Here is a 16,003-nt window from a genome sequence, read left to right as displayed (position 1 = left end):
CCTCTTCTACCAGTGCCTCAACAGAAAACTGGCACATTCAAATTAACAATAATGGGAGAATGTCAGCAGCACTTGGGGGCCTTCAAGTCCACTGTCATTAGCACCTGCAAAAAGACACTTGGATTCTCTACTAGGAAATATGAAGACTGGTTTGATGAGAACAACTGGGAGCATTGATCAATCCCAAATGCAAAGACCTTTTGTGCTTGGCAAAATGATATCAACTGCAAGCAAAAGAAATTTAATTTTCAACAAGCCAAGACAGAGGTTCAAAGAAGGACTTGAAATATGAAGAACAGATGGTGGGAAGACAAGGTGAAGGAGAGTCTACATCTTGCTAATACCCATGATATACAATGTTTTTTTCAATGCCAAAGTCATCAATGGTTCAAACACTCAGGAACCAACACCCTTGGGACCTAAGGATGGAGGAGACCTGATCAAGGAAAGAGGAGCCATCAACACCCATTGGAAGGAGCATTTTGAAGACCTTCTCAATTGAGACTCTGTTGTTGACACGAGTATTCTCAACCCCATCTCAAAATACCCAGTCAGAGACTATCCGGAATCCCTAAAGCCCTTGACAAGGTGAAGAAAGCCATCAAGAAGATGAAGAATGACAAGGCTACTGGAGGTGCTGGAACTCCTGCTGAAATCTTCAAGCAGAGGGGAGAGGAGGTCACATCAGAGCTCCCTGCCCTCATCTTCAGGATTTGGAATGATGATGAGGAAATCATAGATGACTTCAGGGAAGCCATGATTATGATAACCTTCAAGAAAGGAGACAAAGTCCAACTGTGGAAATTACAGAGGGATTGCCTTGCTGTCCTCCACAGGAAAGATCATTATGAGAACACTCCTGAATTATCTCCTTCCACTTGCTGAAGAGTTCCTCCTAGAATCTCACTGTGGGTTTAGGGCTTCAAGAGGTACAACTGGCATGATCTTCACAGCTTGCCAGCTGCTGGAAAAATGCCAAGAACAACATTAACTCTTCTCTAATGGCATTCTTTGACCACACAAAAGCCTTCAACTGTCAACTGCGAAGCGCTGTGGAGGATCCTCCATGGACAATCTTTCATGGGTGCCCACTGAAAATTGTCACCATTCTTTGCTTGCTTCATGATGATGTGTGAGCAGTGGTTCTCAGTAACAGATCTATCATGGATCTTTTTGAGGTTAAGATGGAAATTAAGCAATGCTGTGTCAATACTACAAGTATCTTCTTGATATTCCTTACTGCAGTGCTACATCTGACCACCAACAAGCTTCCAGTCAGAGTAGACCTAAACTACTGAACGGATGTCTCAGCCAACTCTGAGCCAAAATGCAGACCACTCTGACTTCAATCACTGAGCTCCAGTATGCTGATGATGCTATTATGTGGACTCACTTCAAGCAATCATTGACATCTTTACTGAGGAATACAAGAAAGTGGGACTGATGCTTAATATTCAGAAGACTAAGGTCTTTCACCAACAAGCTCTTAACAAGCAGTCCCCAGCTGCCCCCAGTTAATTCAAATTCATGGTGAGACTCTAGAGAACACTGTATTTTACGGACCTCAGAAGCCATCTCTTGCAGAAACCTTACCGTATGGAGCTAAGATGCAGACAATGTATAGGAGACACCTTAAGTTTTGGAGAAGTAAAGTCAACGCTGCCTGTGGAAGATCCTTCTAGTACAGTGGGAAGACAGATGCACCAACATTAGCATTCTCTTGCAAAAAAAAACAGTACAAGCATTAAAGTGATGATCAGCTGACATCAACTTTGTTGGGCCAGCCACGTCATCCAGACTCTGAAGCAAGTTTTATTCTCCCTGCTCAATGAAGGCATATGCTGAAGAGGAGGTCAGAGAAAGTACTTCAAGGACATCCTCAAGAACAACTTGGAAAAAAAAGCAACAATTGTCATCAACTCATGGGAGACTATTACCCAGCACTGCCCCAAAAAGAGGAAGAATTTGCTGCAAGGATTTCAGTGCTTTGAAACCTTATGATGACAACATAAGGAGATGGAAAAAATGGGCATAAACAGTGTGTTGAAGACTAAATTAAAAATCCAGCCCCACCCATCCCATATGCTTGAAATGTGCTTGAGTTGCAACGGAGTCTGTTGATCCCAGATTGGCCTCATCATCCATTTTTGGACTGACAGATTAGGCAACCATTGAAGACAATTATCCTTGACTGCGGGGAAGTGCCAAAGAAAAAGATATGTAAATATGGTGCTTTTTAAAATTAACTTACCCATTATCCAAACCATTCTGCCCAAGTTTCTTTCCTATGTCACCTACCATCACTCCAGGCATTGGCAACAATGTTTTTGTATCTCGAATCTGTGTGGAAATTAAATGATACAATATTTTAGTCATTAGAAAAACTAAAGTCCTCAGTGACCTCTTTCAGACTGAAAATATTCCTATAGTTGATAATTAGATTTTTTATAAAAATCCCACTATTTACCATATACAGGAAAGAAGAATGCAATCCTTATGATTCACTCTCATCCATGACAGGGAACAAGTAATAAAAATGACTTGGATGGCTTCCCGTTTCTTGGTTTATTTGCCTCTGATTCCACTATCATGGCCCAATGTGCATCTTCTTTGGATGAACCCTCTAATTTGTTACACAAAAAGTTACCTCCATATTATTGATTTGTCTCACAAATGTATTATGCCTCTCAGAATGAGCGTTTTCAATTGTATTCCTGAAAATTTGAAAATTTTCTAGCACAAAACCTTTCTGGTCTATGTGGGCATGACTACAAATTAACAAATCTGACTCCTTTCATATCTTTCTTTTTCCTGTCTTTCCCAGGGATGTATAACACAGTCCATCCAGTCAGCAACCAGTCTGTTTAAGATTTTTTCATTTTTCATCTGCAAATTTTCTAGTGGCAGTAGCTCTGATCCTCTATGCTGACCTCTGTGCATAGAACACTGTTCTATCAGATTAGCTTGTGAGATAAGGATAAGTATTAGTATCCTACAAACAGCTTGAAATATTGGCTCGTGTCAAGGAGGAAACTTTCCCAGGGGACTGGGCAGAAGTTCTGAAGTCTATACTTCCATTAAAAAAATATAAAAATAGCATATATATTAAGACACTTCTCCTAGTATCAAGTCCTCTACTTGCATTAATTTCATTTTTGTAAACAACCTTCTTCCTTTATTTACAGGTATAATTCAGTAACCATTCACAAATCCTAATCCCTAAAAATCTGATGTTGATGTCTAGACGTTCTTTTTTACTTTGACAATTCCCTGATCATTGCCCCAAAAGGTCATGTAAACTGACTATGGTCTGGGATGACCTAGTAAGAGTTAGGCTTAAGATAAGTCCATATTTCAGTCCCTACTAATGTTAATAGCAGAACTTCCACTGCCCTTGATAGTGCTGTATTATTAGGACTAGAATCAGATTCAAATGGTCAGTGGACACCATGTGTCTGGAGCTCCACATCTGCAACAGGGAAGGCCTGCACTGGACTCCACCTGGAAGCAGGGGCAGGGCTCCCTCTACTCCTGGAAGATTGCAGGGAAAGCACAGCCAGGAACAGGGGAGACAGCAGGCTCCAGTGTGGGGCTTTCTCCACTGCTACGGCTGGAGCTACAGGCATGGGGAACAGAGCTATGGGGATAAGTCAAGTTCTGCTCCCTCCCCCCCACACACCACTGGCTAGACCCATGCCTGTGCTGGGCATGAGTGCCCTGACATCCCCAGGCAGTGGGGGATGCATGCCATGGAGAAAGTGTATGGGGGTCCCTACACTCCACTACCCACCTTCCCTCACACCCTGCCCAGCTGAGCTCTGCACTCTTGCTGCCTCTCTGGGGGGAGGAGGAGGGGGAAGAGTTCCCCCCAGCATGGAACAGAGCCTCCCCCTGCCCCCCACCCTGCTCTGCAGCCAGGCAGTACCACAGGGAGCGCCCCTTCCCAGCCCTGGGGCAGCAGGGGGGAAGGGGAGGAGGAGGAAGAGTCCCCATCTAGCACCTCACAGAGTCTCCCTCTCCACCCTGGGAGAAGGAAGAGGGGAAAGAGTTCCCCACCAGCACGGAACAAAGCCTCCCTTCCCACCCTGAAGGACAACCTACCCAGCATGGCCCCATTAAGGTGAAGGGGGCAGGGTCCCTGCCCACTGCCTTAATGGGGCCATGCCAGCCAGCGTCTCCACTAGGGCCAGTCCCTGCTCTGGATAGGGAGTGGAGGGGAGGGTCCAGATCTGCTGTGGAGCAGAGAGCCCCGCCCAGCCCAGAGAGCATGCTGGGATGCTCGAGGTGTCTGGTTTATCTTAAACCAGCAAGGGGACTGGGATAGACCTTGCATAAATCAGTTTGAGCCAAATCAGTTGAGTCTGATACACTACATTCAATCGGGTTTATCTCAAACCAGTTTTAGCCGTTTTGAAACTGGTTTCTGTGCACCGAATGTCTATTCTGTTGCAGATTTAAACTAGTTTCTGATCACTTAAACTGTTTTTTGTGTAATGTCGGTCCCTAGCTAAAATGAAAAACACCACAATCCACAACAGCAAAAAACTTTTATGGTCAGCCAGAAATGGAAAAATGGACCTTCTTCAGCAAAACAAACAGCCCAAAATATCCATTTTGGGACAACCCAGAATGTTTTACTGTACTCAGAGAAAAAAAGTGTTGTTTTTATGTCGTTTCACTCTTCTTCTTCTTTTTTTTTTTTAAACTGAAAAGACCAATCTTTAAATGAAAAATGCCATTGTATCAAAACAAAAAAATGAGGTGTTTTTAATTCCCTATTTTTTCAGTTGAAACTATTCACCAAATTCAATCCAAATTTACAAATAGCTTTGGTTCCTTTGAAAATGCAATGCTGACAAAAATTTACCAACTATAGCCATCTCACTAACAGGACTAACAATACTTCTGTTTCCCACCAGGCTAGGTTTCCTGTCACCAAGTGCTTAGTTTACACATGAAAGTACGGAAAACATATAAGGCACTGATGAATGTTCCTTACATAAGCCACTCTGGGTGCATCCCCATGTGCAGAGGCATGAGTTTCCAGGGACATGCCCCTGCACATGCATGTTGGCGCATGTGAAAGTGTCCAGTTGGGGTATATATTTTAAACTGCATATACCATATAATATTAAGGAATATTTGGATCATTTGTATGTTCTAGTTATAAGCTGCTGCTATAAAATGGAATATATTCCTGTCTCAAAAATACAGCAATTCTTTAAAATCAGAAAGTTTGCTAAATACATAATAAATGTTAAGGTCTTCATTTGGTTAGAAAACTGAAAGTAAACCAGCCTGTTAAAGAAACATATATTTTCCACCTGTACAAAAAAGGTATGCAATCCATGGCATTTTCCATCAGGAGTATAGAGCTGGGCATACACAACTGCATGAGTAGCATTTTTTCCCATGTTACCAATCCAAAACTTGGCAGCTTCAAAATCAGGAGTGTTGATGACAAATTCCTATGGAAGCCAGAAAAAAGAATGCCACATGAATCATACATGCCAATGAACAGTCATCTTCAATCAATTTTTATTCATTGCAAGAGTAACATTTTGAAAAGACCTGCATCTCAGCCCAACATCTTTACAACAATAAAAATGTAATCATTGTTGAATATTCTACACTTATTTTAAAATATGTATATCTAGAGATATAGGAGATAGATAAAGGAGAGGCAAAAATGTGATCATCAATTTCAGACCTCATATTTAATCAATGAAAGTTGGGGAAGAAGTGCCCTGGAGATTCTAAAATCTTGATTTACACGCAAGACAGGTTGTGCCCTCACTGAGTTCACTTGAGGACAGGTATCTGTATTTTGCCTAGGTGACCAAAACAGAAAAATGCTTTCAGTCTTACACTACAGATAGAAAAATGAATACCTGTTTGAAAGACTGGAGTTTTGGCTTAGAAAGCAGCATACATAAGCATTCTTAAATTTTGAGTCTATGAGTCTAAACTTTTATTTTCACTAATTCCTCTAATCGGTTACATGAGAATAGTGGCTATCTACCTAACTAATAACCTGGCAAAACTGTTATGAAGATAATTAACTTTTCCCATTCTTGTTGATTATACAAGGGACTATAAATGCAATCTTTGGGGCAAAGCCATGCTGGTACCCAGTGATTATGGACCAAGCACTGGCAGCACTGCCAGAAGGTGGTAAGGACAGCAGATGACAATGCTTTCCCTCCTGAAAAGCCACATATAGCCTTTGATGGTCCTGTGACATGGCAAGTACAGGTCACCACTATAATAAGCCTGACCAGCCCCGAGCCATGGGACTACAAATCCTCAATGATGCAGCAGACAAAAGATGATGCTAGAAGCTCAACAGCTCTGAAAGCAGATGAAGGATGCAATAGAATGAGATGCCTGGTTGTCTTGCTCTCCTTGCCCCATTCTGGAGCCTTGTGAAAGCTGATGTGCAGCAGCTTCTCCACGATAAATGAAGTCACGCACAGGCATCTTCCAGGAAAAAAGCTTTCCCAGAACATTCCTCAAGCCCTTTGGTGACCAGCTAATAGTGACAGGAGCGGGACTGTGAGGTATGAAAGTTCCTAGTCTTGTACTAGCATGAAGACAAGAGTTACAAAGAGGCCATCTAGCACTTAGACAAGACAGGTGTGCAATTTGGCAGCTGTGACTGAGCAGCCCTCTTTCAGGCTGCTCTGTTCACCCACATGGGGAGGGGGCTAGAAAAGAATCCCTAACATAGCCTGGCTAATATAGTATTCTGTATGTCTTCTTGGCAGGATAACTGCCTCCACTGGGATCATCTTTACTGTGGCTGAAAATACCAGCAAAGTCACACAATCACTTTTGGGACCCAGAACATCAGAACCCTAATGAACAACCCTAATAGTGAATACCCAGTGTGCCATACCATAATCGCGGCTGGAGAACTCAGGTGATACAATATCAACATCACTGCACTAAGCAATATCAGGTGAGTGGGAGATGAACAGTCAAAAGAACATGGAGGCAGCTATACCTTTTTCTGGAAGGGTAAACAGGAAGGAGAATGCTGACTTCACAGAGTTGGTTTTGTCATAAAGAATGAGCATAACCACTGAGTTCTCTTTTGGAATTAAAGAGTGCCTCATGACTCTGCGTCTTAAACAGGTGAGGAGCCAATGTGCCAATGTCATCAGTGTTGTATGCCCTGACTCTTGACACTTCTGATGAAACCAAGGAGAAATTCTATGCCAACCTTGACAAAGTTCTTTTTGATGTTCTCCAAGGTGACACACTTATTCTTCTTGGTGATTTCAATGCTAGAGAAGGAAATCTAACCTCTAGAACAGAGCCATCAGCAAGGAAGGAGTAGGAAAGGTGAACTCCAACAGCATCCTTCTGTTGGTCAAATCTGCAGAATGTGGACTCACCATCACCAGCACCCTGTTCCACCGGGAAAACAAGCACAAGATCTCACAGCGACACCCACGAGCTAAGCATTGGCACCTGAGTGACTATGTCATTGTCTAAGGTCATGATTGCATCGCTTGAGTATGCTAGGAGCTGATGATTGCTGGACTGATCACTGACCCATCCACTCAGTTATGTCATTCTGGCTCCCAAATGGTGGCTGCAGCAGAAGGAATGGTGATGGATGGTCAACATTGATCAACTCAAGGACCCAAGCAAACATGACCTCTCCCACCAGTACCAAAAAGAAAAACTGTGGAATTCCAACGAACAACAATAAAAGAATGTCAGCAGTGTGAGAGGTGCACTCAAGGCCACTGTCATCAGCACCTGTGAAGATAAACTTGGATTCTCTATGAGGAAACATGAAGACTGGTTTGACGAGAATGAGTGGGAGATCCAAGAGTTGATTGGTGACAAGCAAAAGAAAATGACCCACGATATGAAGAACAAATGGTTGAAAGACATGGCCAGGGAGATTCAACGTCCTGCTGACATCCACGATATGTGTACTTTCTTCACTGCCACCAAAGTCAGAAATGGCAGGCAAAGCTGAGCTTATGCATTCATTCATTTCAAAATTAAGGTCAACACTATAACATGACGTGGATATGTAGATTTGACCACAGAGAATAGCACTGGTCTAGTCCTCCAAGGCCTGGGTGTTTCTTTTTGAGTGCTTGTGTGACTGTTACCTTTTCCCTTCTAATTCCCAAACCCCTCCACCGAGACTGAATGGACTGGAAGCATCTACAGCTGGGTCATTCACTCACAACTGCATCAAGCCCCTGCTTGTGTTTGTCTTCATGAATGTTTAAATTCATGCTTGACTGGTTTATGCTCATTGTGGAAAACCTACGTATTGCAAGCTGTGTGCATATGAAATAGAATAAGTCTAGTATCTTTCTTTTTTTGTTATATTCCTTAAAGAAGAGTCAGAGATGTAACCTTTTTGATCTGTCACCTTTATTTGCAATAGCAAGTCTTATCAGGGAAAAGAAAGGAATCGACTGAAGTAAAGGCAAGACAATGACCAGTTAAGTGAAGAAGGCTACGCATATAAAGCTTTATTAAGCAGGACCTTTGCTTGCAAAGATTTACATAAGCAAGTAAACACTCTATGCTTAAGTTTCCATTTCTGTTTACCTCTTCAGAAAAGTGCTTTGAGACCTAACCTGGTGATTAGACTGGTTGGAAAGTTTTGGACACAACATTTTTCACAACACCAATTCAATGACCTTAAGATGTTCTGGTGAAGCATGCTGATTCAAACTTTTGACAGCAGCCAGGCAGACAGGCTAAATGGCAGGCTAATCAACCTGGCTTCCTAACAACCCAAGTTCCATTACTTTGGTGGTCTGATTAGCAGGAAACATACCTGTGACATATTCTGATTGAAGGAAATTTCAGGCTATACTCTGCTAGGTGTTAATTTGCATTAATATTATAAAACTTAGAATAAATTTGTTCCAATATTTTTATAAAATAATTCATACAGTAACATATTCAGAGCTAATTATGTCTGTAGACTACAGACTGACCTGACTTCTGGGGTCATATCGGGCAGTTGTCCGGATAGCCTTTGTATTGGTTCCATGGCTAAGTTCAGTCAGAGCAAAACATCCAAAAATCTGAACAGAAGCAAAGCAAACCAATTTTCGTATAACAACTTGAAAAAATAACATTATAATGGCGGCTGACTGCACAGTAGCCCATGACTACAGCACAGTAGCATCATGTGGCAGGATGCATGATGCAACATTACCACACAGTAATCATGAGCTACTATACACTCGGTGTCACGAAAAAGCCATTCCTTGGTACAACTGAGCAGTAACTCAGGTTACTGTACAGTCATTTAGTACTTGTATAAACAACTACTAAATGACTGTGCAGTAATGACCATGCAGTCAGCATTTCATGTAGATGTGGCCAGTATTATGCATTATGGCTATAAAAATGAAAGTAAATGAAAATCCAGGTGCTTAAGAGGGGGTTAGAGTTCCAGGCATTAAGCTAAATTCATCACTGGTGTAAATAAGTATAAATTATGCAGGAAGGGGGCAGGGCTTTTCTGTTGCTTCATTCTCCTGGTGCATGTTAGAAGCCTTTAGGGAAGGGGTGGGCAATTATTTGGGATGGAGGGCCACATTTAATGAGTTTTGATGAGCTCCTGAGGACTGGGGAACGGGTAGAGTGGAGAGATCCCAGTTGACCACCACTGGGAGCCTGAGGAAGAAGGGCTGTGCCCTGTGCCACTCCATTCTGCTGCAGCTGGGGCTGGGCTGGGCAGTATCCATCTCCCTTCCACTGAGCTTCCTTCTGGAGCTGTGCAGTCCTAGCACTGTGACTTCTGAGAGCTGGGCCTGCAATGATTGGCGTGCTATGCACACTGAGTAGCTATCCTGCCTGCCCACCAGAATGAGCTGCTGCCACCGCACCACACTGGGAAAGTCAGGAACAGCTGCCCCTGGCCAAACTCTTTCTGTGGCCAGCATGGACTCAACTCCAAGTGGTGCTCTGGGGACCGTGGTTCACTGTGGTGGCCAGACTGCTGGGTGGGCGAGATTGCTACTCAGTATGCTGCGTTGCAACCCAACCTGTGTGGGCTCAACTGCTGGCAGCCATGGTGCCATGTCTGCACAGCCACAGCACCAGCAGGAAGCCAGGCAGGAGGATTGGGGGAGTGGAGGTGGAGGAGCCTGTGCTGCATGGCCCAGCCCGGTCCTGGCTGCAGCACAGCAGAGCAGTGCGGGGCCCAGCCCTCTCTCCTTAGGCTCTCAGTGGCAGCCAGCAAACAAAATACGATCAACTGGAAGGCTGGATATTTCCCACAGGCCCTATTTTTCCCACTCCTGCTTTAGGGAGATGCTGACTTATAGTAAAAGCACAGGTCATTAAATGCCATCCATTGTATAAGCAGGCTTTTTCGATGCTGAGGTCTATTTGTAATATTAATTGGCTTCCTACAGATAGCTTTACTTTGACTTTCTACAGAATGGATTATATACATGATTATATACACAGTACATGAGATTATCTATGAACAAGTAGCTTTAAAAAAAAGAAAAGAAGAACAATTTAATGACATAAAGATCATGTAGTAGTTTAAAATAGAGGCAGCATGATTTTACTATTATCAATTTTATTACGCTAGTTATCTTAGGAAATAACACAATAAAAAGTGGTAACCAATTTGGAGTGCTTTTTCATAATTATATTATACTTGGATCCATCAGTACTGTATTGTTTCTGGACTATAATGGAATAGATAATTTACCTTAAAAAGCTGACTGAGGAGCAGAACCTACCCAGCTCTTGAAAGAAAGTGAGTAGTCAGCTAAAAAGCTGTTTCTTAAGATCCTTTTAGGGACAATGCCAGAGCCTTAGGATAGGTCTACAGCACTCCCCAGTGCTCTTACAAATGAGATAGCAAAGGCCACTAGAAACACCTCCTGCTGCAGCTCTCAAGTCGGCCAGAAGCAGAGATCTCAGGAGCAGGGAGTATGCCCAGAGATTCGCCAGTTCTCTTCTGGATTTGGCATACATGAGTGAGGCTAGATGGGTGAAGAATGCTTAAAAATAGTGCTCATTGAGCAATTTATGGAAGCAGCATAGACATACCCTTCCTGGCTCCAGCCCCTTGGGGGGGAACACTCAAGCCAGTTTCAGTAGAATGGGTCAGAATAAGAGTACGACCAACTCAGGGGGACCTAAATGGTTGTGTAAACCTGGCCTTAGCCAAACACAACTGTGTCATCTAGAACCATTAAAACAAACAAACCCCCCAACCTCCCCCAAAAAACAAAACAAACCCCACACATCCTATAGGCAGGACAGCTATGATGGGGCGGGGGGGAAACATGATTTAGGTAAACTGCATGAGCAAAAGCTATGCTGCTTTTGGCACTTCATTAAAATTGTTCTTGGAGGAGGTATGGCTGTGCCTGGAAGAGAAATCCTTCTATCATGATATGCTGCATCTCCAGGAGGGGGCTCTGCTGCACAGGTTCAAGTGTCGAAAAATCCTGAGAGACTCTGAGTGAACTTTGTTCTATTCCTGAAACTTAAGAGGAAAGCTTAACTTCCAGGAAAGATAAAAACTTAACTTGTAGGGAAGCGTATAATTAGACGAGAAGAAAAATACAGACTGGTTGTTTGCTGTTCTAAAACCCTTTTGCTGTCCCATCCTCTATGCCAGGGCTGTCCAACCTCTGAGTGTCTGGGGGCTGCACCACCCCGTACTTGCTTCCCCTGTGGGCTGCATTACTCCACCACTGTCTCTGCCATGGGCTGCAGGAAGCAGAAGCTGGAGGAAGGGGAATAGGGGAAAACAGAGACCCTGGATGGAAGATGGCAATGGCAGCAGAAGCAGGCAATGGAGGCAGTGATGGCTGGCAGAACAGCACCCAGACTCATGGGGAAAAGTCTAGGAACCTGAGGAAGTAAAAGCAGCAGGAGTCCGTAGGCCGTAAGTTAACCACTCACAGCCCACAAGCTGCCAGTTGGATAGCCCTGCTTTGTCCCGATGGCTAAATAAAAATACTTTGATTTAAGAAGGTTAATATTGGTTAACTGGTTAATATCGTGGGGTCTCAGGTTCCCCGTGAGTAGGTTTAAGTAAATTGCAATTTTGCATTTTTCACAGAAAATGTGAAATCAGGTGTTTCCTGTGAAAAACAGTTGGCTTCATGATTTTGTCAGGCTTGCTGGGACAAAAACCCTGCAAAAATGATAAGACGTTGGTATATTCATGGTGGTGTAGCCAGATCCAAATCTAAGAATGAAAGAAAAGCAAGATTTCCCCACAAGAAAGATAAGGGAAAGAGACTGAATGGGTGGAAGGGAGCATTCAGAGAGACCAGAAAAGACAAAGAGATATAGTTAGCTTTATAAACAATACAAAACACAGCTTTGAAGAGTTTTACATACACAAAAAATTACCTCCATATTATCGACTTGTCTCACCAATTCCTTATGCCTCTCAGAACCAGAACTTTTAATCATATTCTTGAAATTCTGAAAATATAAAGTGAAGGAGCTGAGAGTGAAATTATGTCCCAGGACTGGAAGGAGAGCTTGCGTAGGAAAAAGAAACTTTACATGTGTTGGTCACCCCTGGCAGGGGCATAGGCAACACCTGAGTTCTTGTTAAACTGTACTTTTGAGGGATTAAACAGTGAATGATTCTGGCCCTGAATTCTCTGGAGTGATTGTCATCCAAACAGAGAAAATTCATTGGACTTTTTTCTGTCATGTGAGTACTAAATCAGTCAAGAATACTATGCCCCTCATGACAGGCTCAGCTTTAGGCAGCTTCAACTTGCTGTACCATATTTACTCGGGATGTACAAAACAGGCTATATTAGATTCAGATTTGGATTTGGCCTGAACCAGGGACAGTGAGTCAGTTCTTTGATTTGGATCACTGTCCCTGATTTGATCTGGCCGAATTCAAAGCTGAAGATTCAATGCCGATTCGGAGAATCAGCAATTCGGCAATTGACGCAGCTTTAAATGTTTTTTCTACATACCTCTGGGACCCAGACGCAGCTCATGAATGCTGCAACGGTGGGGCAGATGGAGTGTCACACAGGAGCATGGGGGGTCCCCCACGTTCTCAGCAGCAAACTTAGAAGTGGACTGGAAGTACTTCTGGTCCACTTCTGGGTCTGTCAGAAAGCACGCTGGGGGCTGTCCCCGTGACCCTCCCAGTTCAGCGATCAGCTGTAAGGGGACCCCGGGTGCCCCCCCAGACCCAGGAGGCACCAGCCACTGAGCTGGGGAGGCATGGGATGGGGGGGCCCGCCATGTGCCCTCCATTAGACCCAGAGGTGGACTGGGAGTGCTCCTGGGCTACTTCTGGGTCTGCTGCCGAGCACACTGGGGAGCCCCCCATGCTCTTGTGGGACACTCCATCCATCCCAGCATCACAGTGTTGACGAGCCACCTGCTACCTCGAGGTATGTAGAAAAAACATGTAAAGGTGTGTCTATGACCAAATCTTCAAATCAATTCGAAGGGTTCCAATTCGATTTGGAGAGATTAAAGGGTTTCCTGATTTGATTCGGATTCAGAGATTCAGCCACCGAATCAGGCTGAATCTCTGCTGAATCAAATCAGGGACCAAAGCTTCTCGCAGCCTACTATTTACACTCTCCTTCATAAATGCTTTAGGTGGGCTCATTTTCCACTTGTATCTGCAGTTTGGGGAACAAAAGCCCCTTCAGGGGTTTCAGACTTTTGAAAATTTCAAGTTTTTAGATGTGTGGGTCTGGACATATGAGCGGCTGGTTCAAACACAGGCCAAATTAGTATCTCCCTAGAAGGCTTTTCCCTTCTAGTGGTGTTCTAATTAGAAAAGAGTTGGTGGCCTCAATTTAGTCTCTGTTGGCTTGGTGTTTACAAAACCACCAGCTCCAACACAATTGATAGTGAGTAGTAATGGTCAGCAAATACCAGGAAAAATACTTTTTCAAGTATATCATTTAAAGGAAATAGTAAGATTTGGCCAATGCTTTTTAATCTGCTCTATGAAATAGCCTTCTGCTTCAATTGAGGGGCAAATGACTGAAAGTCAGGTCCAAGGCTCACTGAAATCAAGGAGAATCTTTTTTTAAATCATGTCCTCATAGAACATAGAGATTAAGTTTTCCTCTCACCTGTAGGTATGGTCCCTCCAAGAGGAAGCTAATTACACTGACAAGCTAGTAAGGGGAGGCTTGCATTACGAAGGCAATGCTGCAATTGTAGTATGCTCTAGGAATGGCATTGATTTCAAATGACTCATCACGTTGTCCTAAACCTATCCAATCTGGCACCTTTGAACAATTTAACTCAGGTTGCTTATTTAGAGAGAAAACATTTGTTTCAAGACATCACTTAAGAAAACTTCCTCAAAGGGAAAAATAACCAGTATAAAGGCACTGAAATTACAGATTACTTGAGTTTAGCTATTCAAAGGACTTTTCTATGAACTATACTCACTTGATCATTTAAGATGTATTTGAGAAACAGAGACCAATCATACATCCCAAGGCACTGTAAAAATATCATAAGTTTTAATGGCTTCACTATGAGATCTTCCCTATTTAGAAACTCATATTCAAAGAGCCTCTTGCAACGCAGGAATGTCAGCTCACGATGTTTCTCTTGGGTTATGTCTTCTCCATGGTGACGAGCGAAGAGTGGATCATTTTCTAAAGCAGAGAAGATTCCATTCTAGATAGGGGAGAAAGATGAGAATAGAAAAGCTTAAAACCAGAGGGGTGAAATAATTAAGGAATTATGTTCATTTTTTTCTGTCACTCAGTTAGGCTTCCTGTCACAAGAATTAGTTTGTTCACGAAAGTCACTATCTAAATCTAAAAAAGCCAAAAGGCAGAATTTAAAAATCGAAATGTACAATAAATAAATGTATCAAAATGTGTTATCACATAGAAAATAGGACTGTACTTTATGAGAGCTTCTGACTCATGAAGAGCTAAGTATACTGCTGCATCACTTTGAAAGATGCACCTTGCAACTTCTCAAAATTAAATCCCCACTGCCCTGGATGACTCAAGCTATCCTAGGAACACTGTTAAGCAGGGGCGCACCAATCTCCATTTCCTTACCTTGTTGCTTTTTATAGTTGCTTTATTATTTTATATCTAAACTCATGGCAGGAGTCTAAATATAATTTCTTAGTTCTAGTCTTCATTTGGCCATCAGTATAGTCAAAAGTGGATTCTTCAGCAGCTAGTAGTGGCTGAGTAATGCTACTCTTCTTCCAAGAAAAGCAGACACCTATTCTATCTAGCCCAACTACTACCTCAACCATCAGGGCTTAATCTTAGGTGACTGATGGTCTTACATGGAATGATTGTTCCCTAGTTGACTTATCATCCATGGAAGATTTTTAAAGAGGCTTTGTGGCCTGCAGCTATCTGAGATTACATAAAATGAAGTTTCACTTGTGAAATTTAGGAGAAATAGTGCCTTGGACTAAAGAGATGTCTTTCCCTGATCTCAATGGAAAGGGTCTGTGGTAGCGAGATGGTTCTTCCTATACTTTTCTGGCAATCAGCAACTATATTATGTTGTCAAATGAACAGTGGTGCTTGCCTGTACAGCTCTGCAGCTCTCTAGCATACAGAAAGTTTGGGCATATATCTGTATGGAGCAAAGCAGCACCGTGTAGAGCAGTGGTTCTCAACTGTGTTAGACTCAAGAAGTCCTTCGTTAGATTGGAGACACCCCTCTAAAAATGCCAGCTCTTAACTTTTACTATTTTCTTGACTGGGGGAAAAAAAGCAATTCTGTTGCCACAAAGAACTTAGAAAGAGCAGAACATGTGGGAATATTTTGGCACTAGAGTCCTACTTGAAATCTCTGGGTTTATGATGTATCATGTATAGATTTGTCATACCTAACAACACTGTTAATGCTGTGTGGCAGTCCACAATACCCTTAAAAAGTTCCCATGGCACCCTGATTGAGAATCACTGGTGTAGAAGTGCGTTAAGCTAGTGTTGTGAATGCCAGCCCAGAAGCAGCATAGCTCTATGAGGATGGTGTTGCT

At 42.9% G+C, this 16,003-nt stretch overlaps 1 protein-coding gene across 1 annotated transcript in view; it reads right to left on the bottom strand.

The window, feature by feature from the left end:
* Positions 1 to 16,003, bottom strand: part of ACOX3 (acyl-CoA oxidase 3, pristanoyl) — a 73,020-nt gene that overhangs the window by 49,583 nt on the left and 7,434 nt on the right. The window contains exons 3-7 of the mRNA XM_090035508.1: positions 14,428 to 14,661; positions 12,385 to 12,459; positions 8,982 to 9,071; positions 5,325 to 5,468; positions 2,252 to 2,340 (exon numbers count right to left, since the gene is read on the bottom strand). Of these exons, the coding sequence (XP_089891634.1) occupies positions 2,252 to 2,340; positions 5,325 to 5,468; positions 8,982 to 9,071; positions 12,385 to 12,459; positions 14,428 to 14,661 (632 nt within the window). The remainder of the gene's footprint in view (positions 1 to 2,251; positions 2,341 to 5,324; positions 5,469 to 8,981; positions 9,072 to 12,384; positions 12,460 to 14,427; positions 14,662 to 16,003) is intronic.

Source organism: Crocodylus siamensis, chromosome 2 (genome assembly GCF_052110815.1).
Source record: "Crocodylus siamensis isolate JL-2025a chromosome 2, ASM5211081v1, whole genome shotgun sequence".
NCBI lineage: Eukaryota > Metazoa > Chordata > Crocodylia > Crocodylidae > Crocodylus > Crocodylus siamensis.
This window is presented reverse-complemented; position numbering and strand designations above follow the sequence as displayed.